General features: G+C 45.2%; 1 protein-coding gene across 3 annotated transcripts in view; it reads left to right on the top strand.

Moving 5' to 3' along the window:
* Positions 1–272: 272 nt before the first annotated feature.
* The window catches only part of CUX2 (cut like homeobox 2), a 325,643-nt gene continuing 308,014 nt past the window's right edge, over positions 273–17,901 (top strand). The window contains exon 1 of one of the 3 annotated variants that reach the window (XM_082698270.1): positions 273–437. In XM_082698270.1, the coding sequence (XP_082554396.1) occupies positions 336–437 (102 nt within the window). In that variant the 5' untranslated portion in view covers positions 273–335. The remainder of the gene's footprint in view (positions 438–17,901) is intronic. The other 2 variants (XM_082698266.1, XM_082698265.1) reach the window with 2 other exon arrangements.

Here is a 17,901-nt window from a genome sequence, read left to right as displayed (position 1 = left end):
TCTTTGCTTCCTCCCCAGGGGCAAGGTGCTAATTGTCCTGGAGAGTCGTTAAAAAATTGTAATGATTCCAATAACAACAGTAGACTTCTACAAAATCAAATACTTACTTTGTACCAGGCTCTGTGCTAAGTGATTTCCACATCTTGGCGTGTTAATTCCCAAACATCATCTGATTTCTGCTCTCATCCCCATTTCATAAGGGAGAAAACCGAGACACAGAGATTAAGGTCACTTGACCAGGAATTGGTGGGCTGGGACTGGAACCATGGATCTGTCTGTATGAAGGGCCTGGGCTCTGTAACTACATTCTCAACCGGGACTCAGGCTATCCAAAAATGATACACCTCCCATGTAGGAAGCTGAAGGTAATGGATCCTCTGAGAGAACTCAGAACCCCATTTCAACCTGACCCCGTTTGGGGACCGTTCTTCTTTTTGGTAAGTCTGCTTGTTGGGTTAAATCTGGAGCAGATGCCAGGCTTAGCACAGGACTTCCCAAAATTGAGATTCAGCAATACAGATACGGCATTTGAAGGGCTGCACAAATCCAGCTGGGCCCTTCTGTCCACTGTCCCTGCCTCCAACTGCTTCCACGCAAGGAGCGACAACAGAGGCAGAGAACAGCAGGGCTGGGCCACAAGGAGGAAAGGCGAGTCTCGGCGGAGGTGGGGAGGGCTGGAAGCGGCGAGGCGGAGAGAGGCGCGGGGCTTTATTAATTAATTAAGGGAGGGATGTAAAGTAGGACGGAATCCACAGAGGAAGCCAGCGCTCCATCTTGAATTTATGGGTCACATTTCTGGTGGCAGTTCAGGTTGCCTAAAGAGAATAGTACCTCGGTCCATCGCCTCCCGACAAGCAAATGCGGCCTCCTAGGCAAAGTGGAATGTGCCCCATCCTGGCTTATAATCGAAAGAACTCCCTCCTGAGATTCTAGGGAACAGCCTTGGCCATGCAGAGTGGTCATGGTGGGCTGCTCTGGAGCCACACTGTTGGTTCCAATCTTGACTGTGCTGGTACCTGCTGTGTGACCTCAAGTGAGTGAGTTGACCTCTCTGTGCCTCCATAGCCTCCCCTGTGAAATGGTAATAATAGTACCTTCCTATAAGTGCTTGAAATGACGCCAGATGCATAGTATGCATTCAACAACTGATAGTTACTATTTATTAATAAAGGATGGGGTCTTGGTGCTGAGGAGGAGAAGAAAGGTGCCTCAGTTTACCATGGATTCCACATTTGGTCCGAATGCCAGTGGGTGGTGGTGGTGGCAGTATCAGGTGCCATGAATAAGAGAAATGTAGTGGGAAGGAGAGTTATGGCAAGTATGGCAGTTGCCCACTGACAGCACACCCCTCTTTTCTTTCTTGCAAGAGGCAACCTTTGGGGGATTCTGGGAAGTTTATCTTTCTTAATAAGGGGAAAGTAAGTTATAGAAGAATCTCTCTGTTTTAAGACTTTGGTTATTTCCTCCTCTGAATGTAGTTGTGTGAAGATGTGATGCCTGGAGCTGTGGCAGCTATTTTGTGACCATAAGGGAAAGACCAAGAAAATGACACAGACACTAGCCCAGGGCCCTGAGTATTTGCCATTCTTCAAACCAACCCTGGGAGCCTTCTTCCCCGGATTTCTTGTTATATGAGAAAAATCAACCCCTGTTCATTTAGGCCAAGGTCTGGCAAATCTTTTTCTATAAAGAACCACATAGTAGTTTTGTTTTTGTTTTTTGTTTTCATTTTTTAAGTGAGCTCTGTGACCAGTGTGGAGCCCAACACAGGGCTTAAACTCCTGACCGTGAGATCAAGACCTGAGCTGAGATCAATAGTCAGAAATTTAATCAACTGAGCCACCCAGGCACCCCAAACATAGTAGATATTTCAGATATGAATTTGTGGGCCCTATGGTCTCCATTGCAATGATTCAAGTCTGTTGAATCATGAAATCAGCCATAGGCAATATGTTAATAAAGGGATGTTGTTGTGTGCCAATAAAACTTTGTTTTCGAAATTTCATGGGTGCCACAAATTTGCCCTGTGGGCCAACCCTTATTTTTGGCCATATTTCCTGAATTTACTGTTCCTTGAACCCAAAGCATTTCTTTTTTTTTTTTTTTTAATATTTTTTATTTTTCTTTTTAAATTTATTTTTATTAGAGAGAGAGAGAGGTCACATGTAGGCAGAGAGGAAAGCAGAGAGAGAGGGGGAAGCAGGCTTCCTGCTGAACAGAGAGCCCAATGTGGGGCCCGATCCCAGGACCCTGAGATCATGAACTGAGCCGAAGGCAGAGGCTTAACCCACTGAGCCACCCAGGCGCCCCGAACCCAAAGCATTTATTTCTAACAGTATATATGGGCTGCCTTGGAGGGCAGTCTCTCATTCTAAATGCAGCTTTGTTCACAAGCCCTCATTGCTATTAGCACTAATAAACTTATGTATATCATTTTCTTCTACCAATATTCCTTCCCTCCTTCCTTAACATCTGTTAAGCACTTGCTATGTATCAAAAACTGTTCAAATGCTAGGGCCATAATAGGCAATGCTGGATCCTGCCCTTGGGGAGCTCTCATTCTATAACAAAGGGAGTCCAGAAAGGCTTCCTGGGGCGGGGGTGCTAAATTAGCTCCAAGGAATGAGTAGGAATTGAAAAGGTGAAAGGCAAAGAGAGCATGCAGCATTGGGTAGGTAGAAGAACATTCCAGGCAAAGTCCTAGGGTAGGAGGAGACCTGACAACCCATGGTTGGAATGGGGAGAGGAAAGGAGAGTGGAGAAGAGCCTAGAGGGGTTATGTGGGGCCAGATCACATGGGTCTGCAGGCCTACCAGCTTTCATACTGAGTGTGATGGAGCTCCTGCAGGCTTTTGAATACAGAAGGACATCAACTTATTGATTGATGGCAGCTTAAACCAGAGAGCTAGCAGGGGAGGTGGAAAGGAGATGGTGCTGAGAGATCCGAGGAGATGAGACTTTAGAGAGTAGATGAGGGAGGCGTCAAAAATGACAGGCCAGGCTCTGATTCTTGACTATTCGGTCTCACCTCCAAGAAGTAGTGCTAGGGCAGAGGGGAATTCAGGAAAGTGTTTTGGAGACTTTATGCAATGACTTTATCAGAAAGAAAGAAGCAAGCAATGGAGAAGAACTCAGGATTCTGCTCTATAATCAAGCCTTGGCTTGTGTTTGTCCTGGGAAGTTAACTGAATTAATTGGACTTCAGCACAATTATCTTAATTTACAGCATTAGGTAAAATCTATACATGTCAAGATGTGCAGCACAGGAACCTAGTGGGGATTGTCAAAGGGGCTATTACATCTGCAGTATTCTCCACCACCCATCAGAGACGTGTTTGACTAAAGACTCTGGGAGGGCTTGGCCCAGGAGCTGTGGGGAACTATAAGGGGATGGAAAAGTGACAGGAACCATGTGTGTGCCAGGCAATCTCTGCAGCCAGATCCAAACACGCTACCTATTTTTAAATTTAATTTTAATGTTTATCAAAATATTGCAAACATGTTGATAAATAGCCCTTATACCTGCCATGGTTTGCACATGACTGCAAATAACAGAAAACCCAAATGCTGGTAACATAAACTGGAAGAGTTGATTTAAATATTTTAGTTGTTCACAAATAGATGTCCAGAGGTGAGCAGTTGGTTAAGGTATTCAATGGCATTAGGTCAGATGTGTCTTTCCTTTCTTGGTCTTTCCTCATGACCACAAAATTGTTGTGGGAGCTCCTCAAGTCATCAATCACATCTGTGTTCCAGGCAGAAGGAAGGTGGCAGAAGTCTTTCCCAGAGATCCCCCACAGGTTTCAGATTATGTCATCAGTCAAAACTGGGTATTTTGATCCCTCCTAGCTGCAAAGGAGTCTAGGAGATGAGAGTTTTTCTTTTTTAGTTTTTTAGCCTCTACAGAAGAAAGGCAAAGAGAAGGAGGTTGGGATGGGTGTCAGGCAGGTCAACCCTCAGTGTCTTCTGCTATCATCCTTGTCCCATATCTTCTCACGCTGAACTCTCAGCTCTCTGAAGCAACTATTTTCAACTCTTTTAATGGTATCTTCTTCCTCTGTGTTTTATCTGCATTTTCCTAAATGCAATGTTTACTCTATTATTTTTTTATTCTTTTTCCAGACAGACCTCTATTGACTCTCAACTATAGAAGGTAAAGATTTCTTTGTCTTCAGCCCTCCCCCATTACTCCACATGCCAAAGACACACACAGACTTCCCCACTTAATATTTTTTTTAAAGATTTTACTTATTTATTTGACAGAGAGAGATCATAAGTAGGCAGAGAGGCAGGCAGAGAGAGAGGAAGGGAAGCAGGCTCCCCGCTGAGCAGAGAGCCTGATGCGGGGCTTGATCCCAGGACCCTAGGATCACGACCTGAGCCGAAGGCAGAGGCTTTAACCCACTCAGCCAACCAGGCCCCCCCCCCACTTCATATTCTGAGTATAGTTATGGTACTACTTTATTTTTCAAATGATATTTTATTTTTATATTAAATTTAACATTTAAAAATAATCAACAGATGTTATTTTTATCATATGATCAAGGTCAATATGAGCAGTGAAAAATCACAGTGGTAGTATGTACTCTTGACATGATATGACGAAAATAGCCCTTCACCCCTGTAGGTCTCCCTCTCAACGTCTACAACTCAGGCTACTCATGAAGGAAGTATCAGAGAAACCCCAGCTGGGGGACATTCTATAAGATACTTGATCAGGACTGCTCGAAACAGTCAAAGTTATCAAGAACAAGGACAGTCTGAGAAATTTTCACAGCCAGGAGGAGCTTAAGGAGATGAAACTACCTAAAGCAATGTTGATTTCCTAGAACAGAAAAAGACATTAGGTAAAAACAAGGAAATCTGAATAAACTATAGGCTTTAGTTAATAACAATGTATCAATATTGGTCAATTAATTGTAACAAATTTACCAGCCTAATAGAAGATGCTAGTGATAGGGGCAACTGGGTATAAGGCATATGGGAGTTCTCTAAACTCTCTATACTATCAATTTTCCTGTAAATCTAAGACTTTTCTAAGAAGAAATTCTATTAAAATATTGAATTAATATTCAATGTTTATATTCTGATGATTGCTTGTATTGTTCACAACAAGTCCTTATGTACTAAGACTACAACATTTTGTTTTCCCTGCCTCTCTCTCTTTTTTTTTTCTTTTTCTCTTTTTTCTTGGGAGGGGGTCTTTTTCTGTTTTTATCAATAACTTACTACAGACTCTACTATTAGTACAAATCTCTCAATACAATCAAGCACTTCAAGTAATTCATTGGTTATTTTTCAGCTCCAAGCACTACTGGATTGTCCTTTTAATTCTCCCTTTGTCAGAAGATAGCAGGTTTTTTTTATTTTTTTAATCTCTATTTTACTGCTGAAGAATGACTCATAGAATTCATTAGAGAGGGAAAAGAAATTGGATTCCCCTGTATCTGCTGGACAGTCCTTTCTTTCCAACACCTGGCTCTTCTCTGTAGGTTCCTTTGTGGCTGAAGTTGGGAAATTGATGGGGCATTGGGCTTCCTTGGGACTTGGCAGTCTTTGGTTCAGGACTTGTCTTTTTTTTTTTTATGTTTATTTATTTTTTAAGTAATTGTTATACCCAACATGAAGCTTGAACTCAAAACCCCGAGATTAAGAGTCCCATGCTCTATGGACTGAGCCAGCCAGGTGCCCCCAGAACTCTCCTTTAGACTGAGGAACAACAACAATAATCATAGCTTCCATTTGTTGAGCAAGGTCTGGGAACCAGGCACTGTGCCAAGCATTTACATACAGGATCTAATGTGATCTGGAAAGCAAGTCAGTGAAGTTGTTACCTTGGGTGGGGCACATGTCCCCTCCAGTGAGGCATTACCCCCAGGATTCTTGTTTCACATGTGGTAACTTTATTCATTTAATTCCCTGTCTGGCCTCCTAAAAGTCCTCTAAATTTGGGACCCCATAGACTCCCAACTCTAGGTAAGACTCTGTCTCCATGTTCCAAGGGAGAGATGACGTGTGGCCTCCTGCAGCTGCTAACACACTCGCTCATCTTGTAGGACTCTGCCCTCGGCTTCTTTCCCCTCCTGCATGCTGGGTGTGATGACAGCTGTCAAGAGGGGTCAGGCATTCGAAGTGGGAAGTTTTCCAGACCCAAAGAGGGGATTAGTACTTGCTGGCTGCAAGTTTCAGGGCTTGCCTTGGGGCTGATTTCTCTTGTAATCATTTACTTTGAGATTCATGATTCCCTTTAAGAACCACTTGGGTCACCTACTGTGAATCTGGCACTTTGTCAGACATCAAAGCATCTACCCCTTAAGGTCATGTGCCTCTAGAATCTTCCCTCTCATGGGTTTCCATCCAGTTAAGTTCCTGCTCCTGTGGCTAGGGCCAAATGCCATCTCATCTCAATCTATCCACCTTTAGTGAGCACCTACTATGTGCCAGGCATCAGGCATTATTGTGGTGTTTAGCCAACTGCAGTCATTGAAATTCCCCTTCAGAGTTTCTGTAAGTTCTAGCTGTACTATTTTTGACTTAGTATTTTCTTTAAATTGACCCCTCCTTTTAAAAAATTATTTATTTATTTGACAGAGATCACAAGTAGGCAGAGAGGCAGGCAGGGAGAGAGGAAGGGAAGCAGGCTCCCCACTGAGCATAGATCCTGATGTGGGGTTCGATCCCAGGACCCTGGGATCATGACCTGAGCAGAAGGCAGAGGCTTTAACCCACTGAGCCACCCAGGTGCCCCCTAACTGACCTCCTTTTTATTTCAATAAATTGTATTTGAAAAGGAACTTTACACCATTGCCATCACTGAAAAACCAGTGTCAGTTGCTAAAAGCAGACAGTAACCTTAAAAATAAAAACAACTATGAAAGTAAAAACTGTTGGGGTGCTTGGGTAATACCTTTGATTAAACATCTGACCCTTGGTTTCAGCTCAGGTCACAATCTCCAGGTCCCAAGATTGAGCCCCGCATCAGGCTCCATACTCAGCATGGTCTCCTTGAGATTCTCTCTCCCTCTGCCCCTCCCACTCAGGCTCACTCTCTTTCTCTAAAATAAAAATATAAATCTTTAAAACATAAAATAAGAACTGTCAATGTCTGTCCAACTCATAATTACCTCTAATACCTGCCAATCATGTACCTAGCCAGGGTAGGATTTTATCTCCTTTATACCTCACCATGCTCCCACAGGGTGGGTTCCATCATCATCCCCATTCTAGAGAGGTGAAATTGAGGCTCACAGAGTAAAGGACTTGCCTAGGAAAGAGGGCTGGGAAGTCGTAGGACTGAAATTCAAATCCAGGTCTTACCCATAAGGCTTGGGGTCCAAGGCCCAGTCCTGGTTCTTGAGATGCCTACTCGAGTCTATTTCTGTTTTCTTGGCTGTCACTGTCATAGGAACTGAACTTCTTCAGAACCATGAAATCTACTTTTACACCCTTCAGGCATTTATCCACACTTGTAAGAGGCAGAGATCACTGAGAGAGCTTCCTGATGATGTGGGAGAGCCCTAAGATTCAGTCTCACATCACATGATCCAGCCTGGTTCTCCACCCATCCACCCCCCTACCCCCAACCACCAACTGCACTGGTCTCTCCAGAGAATCCTCTATCCTCTGATTATCTCAAAAGCCTTTTTCTTCTTTAGCTTCAAGGAGGTGGTACTGGTTTGGGGTGTATAAAATGCTGCATCATTCGTGACTCCATTATTCCAAGTGACACGCAATGGCTTACATGCGTAAGAGGATTTATTGACTCATGTAACTGAGAGGTCCTGGTGTAAAGGACTTCAGGCATAGCTGGATCCAGGCATTACACTATGTCATCTGGACCCTCTCTCTCCTGTTGTCATTCACTCTTCTCTCCACCTGCTTCCCAGATCTCTTCCTTCCTCTCTTCTGTATTGACTTATTCTCTTGCAATGGCAAAAGTGGCCACCAACAGCTCCATGCCTACAACTTAATCAGCTCAATCACTCCTATAGAAAGAGAGCACTTTTTTCCTAATAGCTCTGGGAAAAGTCCCAGGCCAAATCTCAGTGACCCATTAGACACCTTGCAATCTCCCCTTCACCCCCACTCCTGGGTGGGACATAAGTGACATTCTTTAAGAATCTCCCAACTATCTTAATGTTGATGGCTTGCTAAAAGGGAAAAACAATCTTGACACCAGCAAGACCTCCTGTATCCTGGTACCTTGTAGATCCTCTTTAGCATATCAAAGTTCTGTTGAATCCTCCCTTTCCCCTACCTTCCCCCAACCCCATGGTACATAAACTGCCACGCCTCACAACCCCAGGACAGCATCTCTTCCTGCCCATGGGTCCTGTCCCCGTGCTTTAATAAATGACCTTTTTGCACCAGAGACGTCTTAAGAATTCTTTCTTAGCTGTTGGCTCCGGACCTCGCCCCACCTCACCTCACCTATATTCTAGAACTTCATCACTTTTACCAGAGGAGGGCAAGGAGATGTCCAGGAGGCTAGACAACAGATATCCCCTCTGGACATTAAACTGGTATTTGCAAAACAGCAGCAAGACCCAGATATTCCTATTATTGGAGCAACAAAGAGCAGGATCACCTCAGTTCGTCAGACTCCCATAGTGTTTCTGAGGGGAGGTTACCAGGGCCCAGTAACTGTGAAATCAGCCCCTCTTCCCGGTTGCTTGAAAACGTTGACCTCTATCCTCTCCATCCCTTGCCTCTCCCAACTGGGAGGCGGGGAGGTTCTGTCTAGATACACCGCCTTTTTTTTTTTTTTTTTTTAAGATTTTATTTATTTATTTATTTATTTGACAGACAGAGATCACAAGTAGGCAGAGAGGCAGGCAGAGAGAGGGGGGAAGGAGGCTCCCCGCTGAGCATAGATCCTGATGTGGGATTCGATCCCAGGACCCCGAAATCATGACCCAAGCCAAAGGCAGAGGCTTAACCCTCTGAGCCACCCAGGCGCCCCTAGATACACTGCCTTTTAATTGATTAACCCAGACATCTTGAACAGGTTGCTTCTCTCTCACCACAAACCTTTAGCCAATAAACAGCCTTTGGGCAAGAAGAATTTAGACGGAGGCCAGAGGGTAGCTGAGGTCAGAATGTGAATAAGCAGAAGGGATTGTCAAAGAAATGGTGATCCTCCTTCCCCCTCCTCCTTCCTATTCTCCATCTCCATTTCTCTCACTATCCTTTGCACCCGATTCTCTCTCCCCACGCACATGGCCCTGCCAGGGTTCCCCACTGCCCTGTTTCCTCTATTTACGTCTTAGCACAGCCTGAGTAGCTCCCCTAACTCTGATTTTTGGACGAGAGAATCTGATTGGCGCAGCCACGGCCAGGAAGCCCCAGCCTGAGCCAATCAGCTCCGGAAGGGTCAGGTCATGTGATCTCAGGCCCCAGCGCGAGAGAGACCACCCGGACTCTTAAAACAAAGTGGCGGCAACCAGGAAGCCGTCCCCGGAGTATCCATTAAAATCCGCCAGCCTGAGACTTAAAGCTGGTGACTTTTTACGTTTTATTTGAAAAGCAAGCCTTCCTGAGGGTATTCGTGAGGTGGAGGGTGTGCGGTTTGCCTTGCTGGTCATAGAAAAGAGATTTAAGAACATCGTCCAAATTTCCCCCCCAAAACCCTCTACCGGCAACCGCCCTTCCGCGAAGACCAGGCTGCGGGAGCCACCGCGCTCCTCTGCGCAGCGCTCCTGGGCCCGAGATAACATTTATTTGGGCGCTTGCATCACACATGTGCCACATGACGGATTGCTGGACGTTGACAGCATGGCTCGGATACTAAAAACATATGACTCCATATGGAACGCCGTGGTGTGGGGTGGAAATCCTGGACGGCTCGAGGCTGCAGATGGCCATGTATAATTCACGGGATTTGTAAGACTCTGCATCTGCTCCGTTGCTCATTCTTCAGTTGTCAGACAGACATAATCCCGAGCCTCTTATTTTATAACACAGATCTGCCAAAGGGAGCGGGGAGGGGAGGCGGGGGAGGCAGAGCCGCTGCCAGGAGAACTCAGAAATAATTTGGGGGAGAACATTCGGCGTGTCAGCGAGGACAGAAGCACGCACCGCAGGAAGCCCAGGCGAAGTTGGAAACCGGCTGCCGGTTCCCTCGTCCCTCACGGGAGGCCAGGCTCCTGAGGAGATTTCTGGAAGGAGGTATGTTTTGGTCTTGTCTCTATCCTGGAGCCTCGCTGTGGGGTTTGGGTTCCACCTGGCTTGGCCTCGTGGGCGAGCCAGCGGGTCAAATGTCACGATATGGAGGCGTTTAATTCCCTCCAGGCAGCCAGCCCTTCTTAGACGCTGCCTCGTGTTGTCAGATCGCAGCGTTGCGTGGCGAAAGGAGGACGGATTGCGCGTCACTTCCTTCCCAAGCCTCTTGAGCCCTTCTTCGCTAGAGGAGGTCCCTGTGGCAGTCTTTGCTGGTGCCTGACTCCTCCACCCCACCCTGGGGTCCCCTGCACCCAGATTTGGCGCAGGATAGGGGTTTCTTGTCTGGGGACTTTATTTTGGACGCCGGATGCTTGGCCCTTGGGTAGGACAGGCCAGAGCGCCCGGGAGGTAACGCCCCCAGGAGCTGCTCACAACCGACCTGGGAGGAGTGGTGCTGAATAGTCCAGCTTTTCACCCGCCTAAGGCAGCTCTGAGCTGTCTTCTACACAGTTCTGCAGAGGGCTCTGCGTCCCAGTGGAGGGGGGAGGTGAGCCCTGGCTGCCCTCTGGGTAGAACTTGCTTATTACCATAACTTTGTTAGCACATATCCTCTTCTTTTTTTTTTTTTTTTTTAAGATTTTATTTATTTATTTGACAGAGAGAGATCACAAGTAGGCAGAGAGGCAGGCAGAGAAAGAGGAAGGGAAGCAGGCTCCCTGCTGAGCAGAGAGCCTGATGCGGGACTCGATCCCAGGACCCTGAGATCATGACCTGAGCCGAAGGCAGCGGCTTAACACACTGAGCCACCCAGGCACCCCAGCACATATCCTCTTCTTGCTTTATCTTCTCTTCTCTACCTGCACTTCCTGGATTCACCTCCCTCCAGTCTATCGGGTCTCAAATTCTCACCTCAGGGTCTGCTTTTGGGGAACAGAAATTAAGACAGCAACCCTCTTTCATGTTTCCTCGGACTTCTAGATTTCCTCTGTCATACTCTTGTTCATATTTGGTTGCCAACACCTGGTTAAATGTCCATCCTCCCTCTTATGCCAGGGGAGCAGAGACTGGTTCTGTATCTTATTCTCCATTGTATCCACAGTGCCTGGCACCTAGTAGGTGCTTAATGAACCTTTGTGACAGTAACACTGTGAACTTCTCCTGGCTTCCCTGCTCACCAGCTATGAGATCCTTAGCAAATCACCTAACACCTCTCAGCCCCATCCATTCCCTCATTTGTAACAAGTGGACAGTATCTGTCTCATCTACTTCATGGAGTTGTAGTGAAGATCAAAATAAAGGATCATGGAGAAATTATAGTGAATTCTGAAATAATCAAAGCTATGACCTACCAGGTTGCAATTTCTAAAAGTGTGACCCTCCTCTGGTTTATAGGGTCAGTTTCAGATGGTACTCAAAAGCAATTTTATTTGAACAATTGCATATTCGTTTGAATTAAATTAGAAAAAAAAGTAGCCCATCGAACTTAAATGTGTTAATTGGGGATGCATTTGGTTTCAAATAACTGAAAACTCAACCAACAGTGGTGTAAACAAGTAAGGAGTTAAATTTTTTTCAATTACCAGGATTTTTGGACATCAACAGTCCAAGGCAGGTGCAGCTATCCAAATATGTTGTGAAAGATCCAGGCTCTTTCTAATCTCCTGCTTTCATCCTTGGCATGAGGCTTTTATCCTCATGGCCTCAAGTTGGTTGCTCTCCTCCAAGCATTGCACCCTCATTCCAGGCAGGAAGAAGAGAAAAAGGGGGAAGGGAAAAGGCTGTACCAGCTGAGTGTGTCTACCATAACCACCACCACCATTATCATCATCATCATCAGGTTTTTAAAGAAGATTTTATTTATTTATTTGAGACAGAGAGAGAGACAGAGAGAGAGAGGGAGCATGAGCAGAAGGAAGAGGGAGAAGTAAGCTCCCTGCTGAACAGGGAGCACAATGTGGGGCTACATCCCAGGACCTGGGATCACAATCTGAGCCGAAGGCAGATGCTTAACCTACTGAGTCACCCAGGCACCCCTTTCATCATCAGTTTTTTTAATTAGGAAAGCAAAGAGTTTTCTAGGAGCTCCACCCAGTGGACTTCTGCCTACATTTTATTGGCTAGAATTAAGTTCTCTGACCACTCCTAGCTACAAGGGAGTCTGGCAAGGCATTTTTAACCAGGCATACTGCTTGCCTGACAAATTTGGTTAGACTTCAGAAATAACTTAGTGAAATAAAAGGAGTAGATTTAAAGACAAATATTAAATAGACAAGAATACTGCTGGAACCAAGTTTAAGAAACATCCAGTCCCTTTGCCCCATTCCTCTGTACTTATCTTTATTACTCAGAATTATACCTTGGTTAGCCTCTTTCCTTTCCTTCTGGCTCTGGTACTTGCGGTCTCCTTGAGGGCAGGGCTGGGTTTTATTCAGCATTATATCCCAAGCACCTAGCCCATTGCCTGGCATGGAGCAGGTGGAACACATATTCCTAGTCATTGTTTCATGTATTTTTTATTTATTATTCCTCATTCTCAGCAGGGTGCTAAAACACTTTGAACCAAGTCTTATGGCTTTCTTAAAATAAAAATCAATCAAAAATATTGTATCAAGTGAAGGAAGGCTTATACAAAAGAAGTATATATCATACGATTCCATATATCTGAAGTTCTAGAACAGGCTAAACTAACCATATTGAGAAAAGCCAGAAGAGCAGTGTCCTCTTGGGCAAGCAGGAGCCAGTATTGACTGGGAAGAACAGGAGGGAACTTTCTGGTCGTGGTGATGGTCTGTATCTTATAGGGGTTAAGGTTATGTGGTTTAGACGTTTACCAAGACTCATGAAAAATGACATACAAAAGATTTGTACCTTTCTCTGTATTTCAATACAAAAAATGGAAAACAAATATTGAACTCTACAACCTGAAGCACAGGTTGAAATGTTGAAAAAGGATGTGTATGCTGCTTGCAACTTATTTCAAAGGGAAGGAGAAAAAAAGATGAATGGCTAGTTGGATAGAAGGATGGAGAAGTTGATAGTCATGTAATGCAACAAACATAACCTTATGTTAATTGTAGAATGTGGGAGGTGGGTACCTGGGTGTTCACAACGCCTTCTACTTTTCTGTATGTTTAGAGTTTTTCATAATAAAATATTGGAGGGAAAAAGACCAAAAAAACATGTGACAACACCAAAATAAGATTGAAGTAGGGTGCTCAGTTTGTTAGGGCTGCCATGACAAAATATCTCAAACTGGGGGCGCTCTTGCGAGGTAGCTCAGGCCTCCAAGCATGAGGATCCCAGGGAATAAGGTGATGAACCTTCATGAGCTAGCCTCAGAAGTCACAGACACATCACTTTCTCTAGGCTCCACTGGGCAAAGCTGTCACAAGCCCATCCAGATTTCAGTGGAGAGGACAGAGGAACACCACATCTCAATGGGAGAACCATCTAAGAATCTGAGGTCACATTTTAAAACCACCACCCATCCAGAGAGACATTATCTAGCCCATTTTCCTCAGGAGAAGGAGAGAGGAGAAAAGAAGCTTCTCATCTCTGCAAAGAGAAAAATGAAATTGGGCCGTTACTCAGTAAACACATTGCTGTGACCTGCTTTTACTCGGGCAGTGAGGGCTTCTTTTGGCCATGCTGCTGCTGGGAGAGCCAGCGGACACCCGATCACAGCACTGGACATGGCAACAGCTGATTTTCCCCCTTCTGCCCCATCTCAGTCCCTGACATGTTGACTTTGAGTGCGCCACCCATCCTTCTGTTCGGTTCCTTCCCTCCCTGCTTCCTGCAAACCTCCTGCCCTCAGTCTCCAGCCCGAATAGACTCTCTTACTTGGGAACAATGGAAGCCTACATCATCCTTCCCTTCCTCGGGTGGGCCACCATCTGTATGAGAATCCAGATTACCCTTGCAGCCCGCGCTGGCGATTACCTCTGAGAATCTCTTCATACCAACCTCTCCTGGCAGGCTGGGGGTAAATCAGGGCTGCACAAAGGGAAGAATGTTATCACGGTAAACCAGGATGGGCCCGGCTTGGCTCCGTTGCAGAAAACACACTTCACTCATGCAGAACACGCCAAATTGAAAAGATTGTGGGTTAATCAAATCCTTTTCTCCTCTGTTTTTATCAAACTCAAGAGGGGCTGGCCTATTAATTAGAAACGCTTTTTCATGTAAAACACGGGCACTTTGGAGATAAGGAGGGAAGACCCTTGATTCTACAGTCACAATGACGTTTTAGTTATTTCATTACAAGATGCCTCATTCACCGCCGGCCCCACGGACACGGCGCGGGCCTCCCATGGCTCTCCTGGAAACACTCCCTGAGACTCAGAAAGTTTCCCTGCCAGCAGACAAGGGCAAGAGTTTCTGTTCCTGAAGTCAGGAAGCATTTCTATACAGTGCTAACAGGAAAATGTAGCAGGCTTTTACGGTAGCCACTAGCCTCGTGTGGCTCTTTAAATTTAAATTAATTAAAATTTAAAATCTGCTCTCATTTCAAGTGCTCAGTAGCCACATTGTGGCTAGTGGCTCCTGTACTGGACAGCACAGATGGCGAATATTCCCATCATTACAGAAAGCTCTATTGGACAGTACCATTTCTTTCAATGAGCTCACAAAACCTTGGGAGCAATAAGAAAAGGATGTCAGGATGGCTTAATACGAGCCATCTCTCCTGAAAAAAGACAGGACCCTACTATATTTCTGCAGTCACACTTGTTGGTGCTTCCTGCCCAGCACTATTCCCCTTCTTTTGGTAAAAGCATCCTGATTTTTTTTCTGGGAGACACCCCTCTCCTACCTGCTACTCACCCACTCTTGTGTGGTTCAGGTGGGGCTGACCTCCCTGCCTACCTTCAGTGGAAGGACATAAGCCTGAACTACTGAAATATTCCTTTCCCTTGTCCTTGGTCATCAGTTGAATCTTATTGGCCAGTTAGGCGTCAACTCTGGGACTTTGGCAGGAATCAGTGGGCAAGGGTACGCTCTTTCTGTTGGGATTGCCAAAGTGGTGGGATATAAGCCAGGAAATACAGGTGGCCGTCATAGCTTATCCTGGAGAGTCAGCCCACAAGGGACTTCTCTGCAGAAGAAGAGCAGAGAAAGACAGGGAAAGAGTCTTGGTGACACTTTTAGATCCAGCTGTATTTGGTAGCAGATCTAGCTCTGATGAAGCTGTCACCATTAATACCTTGGGGCTACCGATTCTCCCAAATCCTCTTCCACATCCTCGTGCTTCAGCCTGTTTAAACCGGGTTTCTGTCACTCACAACCGAAAGAATTCTGGCTAATCAATGCTCTGAGAATGCAGATCCATTTACAAAGGAAAAGGAGGTTATTTTTTTTCCTCTACTGACACATTTCTAGTCTCAAGCTATTTTTAAGATCCTTTTCATCAGATGGGTCTCCCTGCACCTCCCTGGTTTCAGGTGGGCCCTAGTTCCATCATGAAACTCCCTGACCCAGGGAAGCCGGTGCCTTAGCCTGAGGCAACACCAACCGGATTCCCTCTTTCTTAAGAATTTGGATAAGGTTGAAATCAAGACTGACTGAGTTGGTGGTGGGGCCATGTCAGTGGGAGTACTAGACTGAATGACCACATACTTCACACTTTGGCTGCTGGAAGCCTTTGGAAACTCTGTTCTCCCCTGTGCCTGAGGCACGTGTGCCCTTTTTGTAACCTACCTTGAACTTGAGCTAGTTAAAGAAGGTGTCTGTTCCCAACAACCAAATATGCCTGGCTAAGAGAATATAAAAACTTGAAAGGTGTTATTTTTGGACCAAGCAATTCCACTTCTAGGAATTTATTTCCAGAAGGAGCCAAAGTATATGTCCAAAGATTTAGCTATGAGGATATTGAGGGCAGTGCTCTTCATCCTATCAAGAAGCTGGGAAGAACCTATTTACAATAACAGAGGCTCAGCTAAATGCTTTCTGAGACAAAATTTTAGGCACTCAATAAATACTCGCCGAGGGAACGAATGAAATACTAGGTAAACACACACACACACAGAAAAAGAAATACTAGGTAACCATAAATTTCTGTTGGAGAGAGAGGCTGCTTAATGTGGAATATAGTTGTGATACAGTAAATGAAAAAGGTTAGGAAATGTTACATATATTCTGTATGATCTCATTAAAAAAGAAAATCACCATATGTTTGCATACGCACAGAAGAATGTTTGGAAGAATCGTTGGCACCAAGGTGTGAATAGTGATAGCTTCTGAGTAGGTGCAACAGTAGGTTTTTTTTTTTTTAAGATTTTATTTATTTATTTGACAGAGATCACAAGTAGGCAGAGAAGCAGGCAGAGAGAGGGGGAAGCAGGCTTTCCGCTGAGCAGAGAGCCTGATGCTGGGCTCCATTCCAGGACATTAGGACCACGACCTGAGCTGAAGGCAGAGGCTTTAACCCACTGAGCCACCCAGATGCCCCAAGTAGTTTTTGTTTTCATTGGTTCCAATGTATTCTTGGTTGTTTGCTTCATTTTCATGTTGATTTTTGATAACAAGTGTTGGTCTCACTGCATGATAGTACGAGCCTTCTCCTCTCTTATATAAAATATTCAAATGGTAAAATTTCTATCAAAACAGTAGTAAGCCTTCGAATGAATTTAAGTTCTGGACTACCAACCAAGGATTCGTACTGCTCTCGATAATAACTGGGTGAACAGCACCATGAGAAAGAGGGTCTCACCCAGCTGCCTCCTGTGTCCCCTTCCCGCCACCACACTGTGAGATTTGGGAGGAAGGCTGTCTCTGGTGGTGGTCAGGAGCAGAGACTCTGGAGTTCAAACCCTTCCACTATCCCATGGGTTTGTAATTTGGGGCAAGTTGCAGAACCTACCTAGACCTCAGTTTCCCCATGTGGAAAATGGGTACAGTACATATATAGCGGATGGTTGCCAAAGGCTCTGAGGAGGTGATGCAGATAAATGTCCCAGCCCCGAGCCAGGGCTCCATGACCAATACTTCTCTCGCCTGACAGTCGGGAGATGGAAACGAGAATTCCCAGGTGATCGGCAATCCCGAGATAGAGACCCCAAAAGAATTGAAAATGGACAAAAAATACTTGTATGCTGGTGTTCACTGCAGCATTCATTATTCACTGTAGCCAAAGGGCGGAAACAACTCAGATGGCCATAAGCTGATGAACTGATACACAAAACGTGGCATAGCCATACGATGGAATACTCTTCATTCATAATAAGGAATGAAAGCATTGATACTTGCTACAATGGGGCTAAACCCTGAAAATGTGATGCTCCATGAAAGAAGCCAGACACGAAAGGCCCCATGCTGTGGGATTCCACTTCCATGAAATGTCCAAAACAGGTAAATCCGTAGAAACAGAAAGCAGGTTAGAGGTGATCAAGGGTTGGGGGGAGCGGGAGGGAGGAATTATGGCTTCATGGGTGATGAAAAAGTTTTGGAAATTGATAATGATGATAGTTGTATCACATTGTGAATATACTTACTGCTCTTGAAGTATATTCCTTAAAAATGGCTAAAACAGGGGCACCTGGGTGGCTCAGTGGGTTAAGCCTCTGCCTTCGGCTCAGGTCATGATTTTAGGGTCCTGGGATCGAGCCCCACATCAGGCTCTCTCCTCAGCAGGGAGCCTGCTTCCCCCTCTCTTTCTGTGCCTGCTCTCTGCCTATTTGTGATCTCTGTCAAATACATAAATAAAAAAATCTTTTTAAAAAATGGCTAAAATAGCATGGGGCA

This window comes from Mustela nivalis (genome assembly GCF_964662115.1).
Source record: "Mustela nivalis genome assembly, chromosome: 14".
Taxonomy (NCBI): Eukaryota; Metazoa; Chordata; class Mammalia; order Carnivora; family Mustelidae; genus Mustela; species Mustela nivalis.
This window is presented reverse-complemented; position numbering and strand designations above follow the sequence as displayed.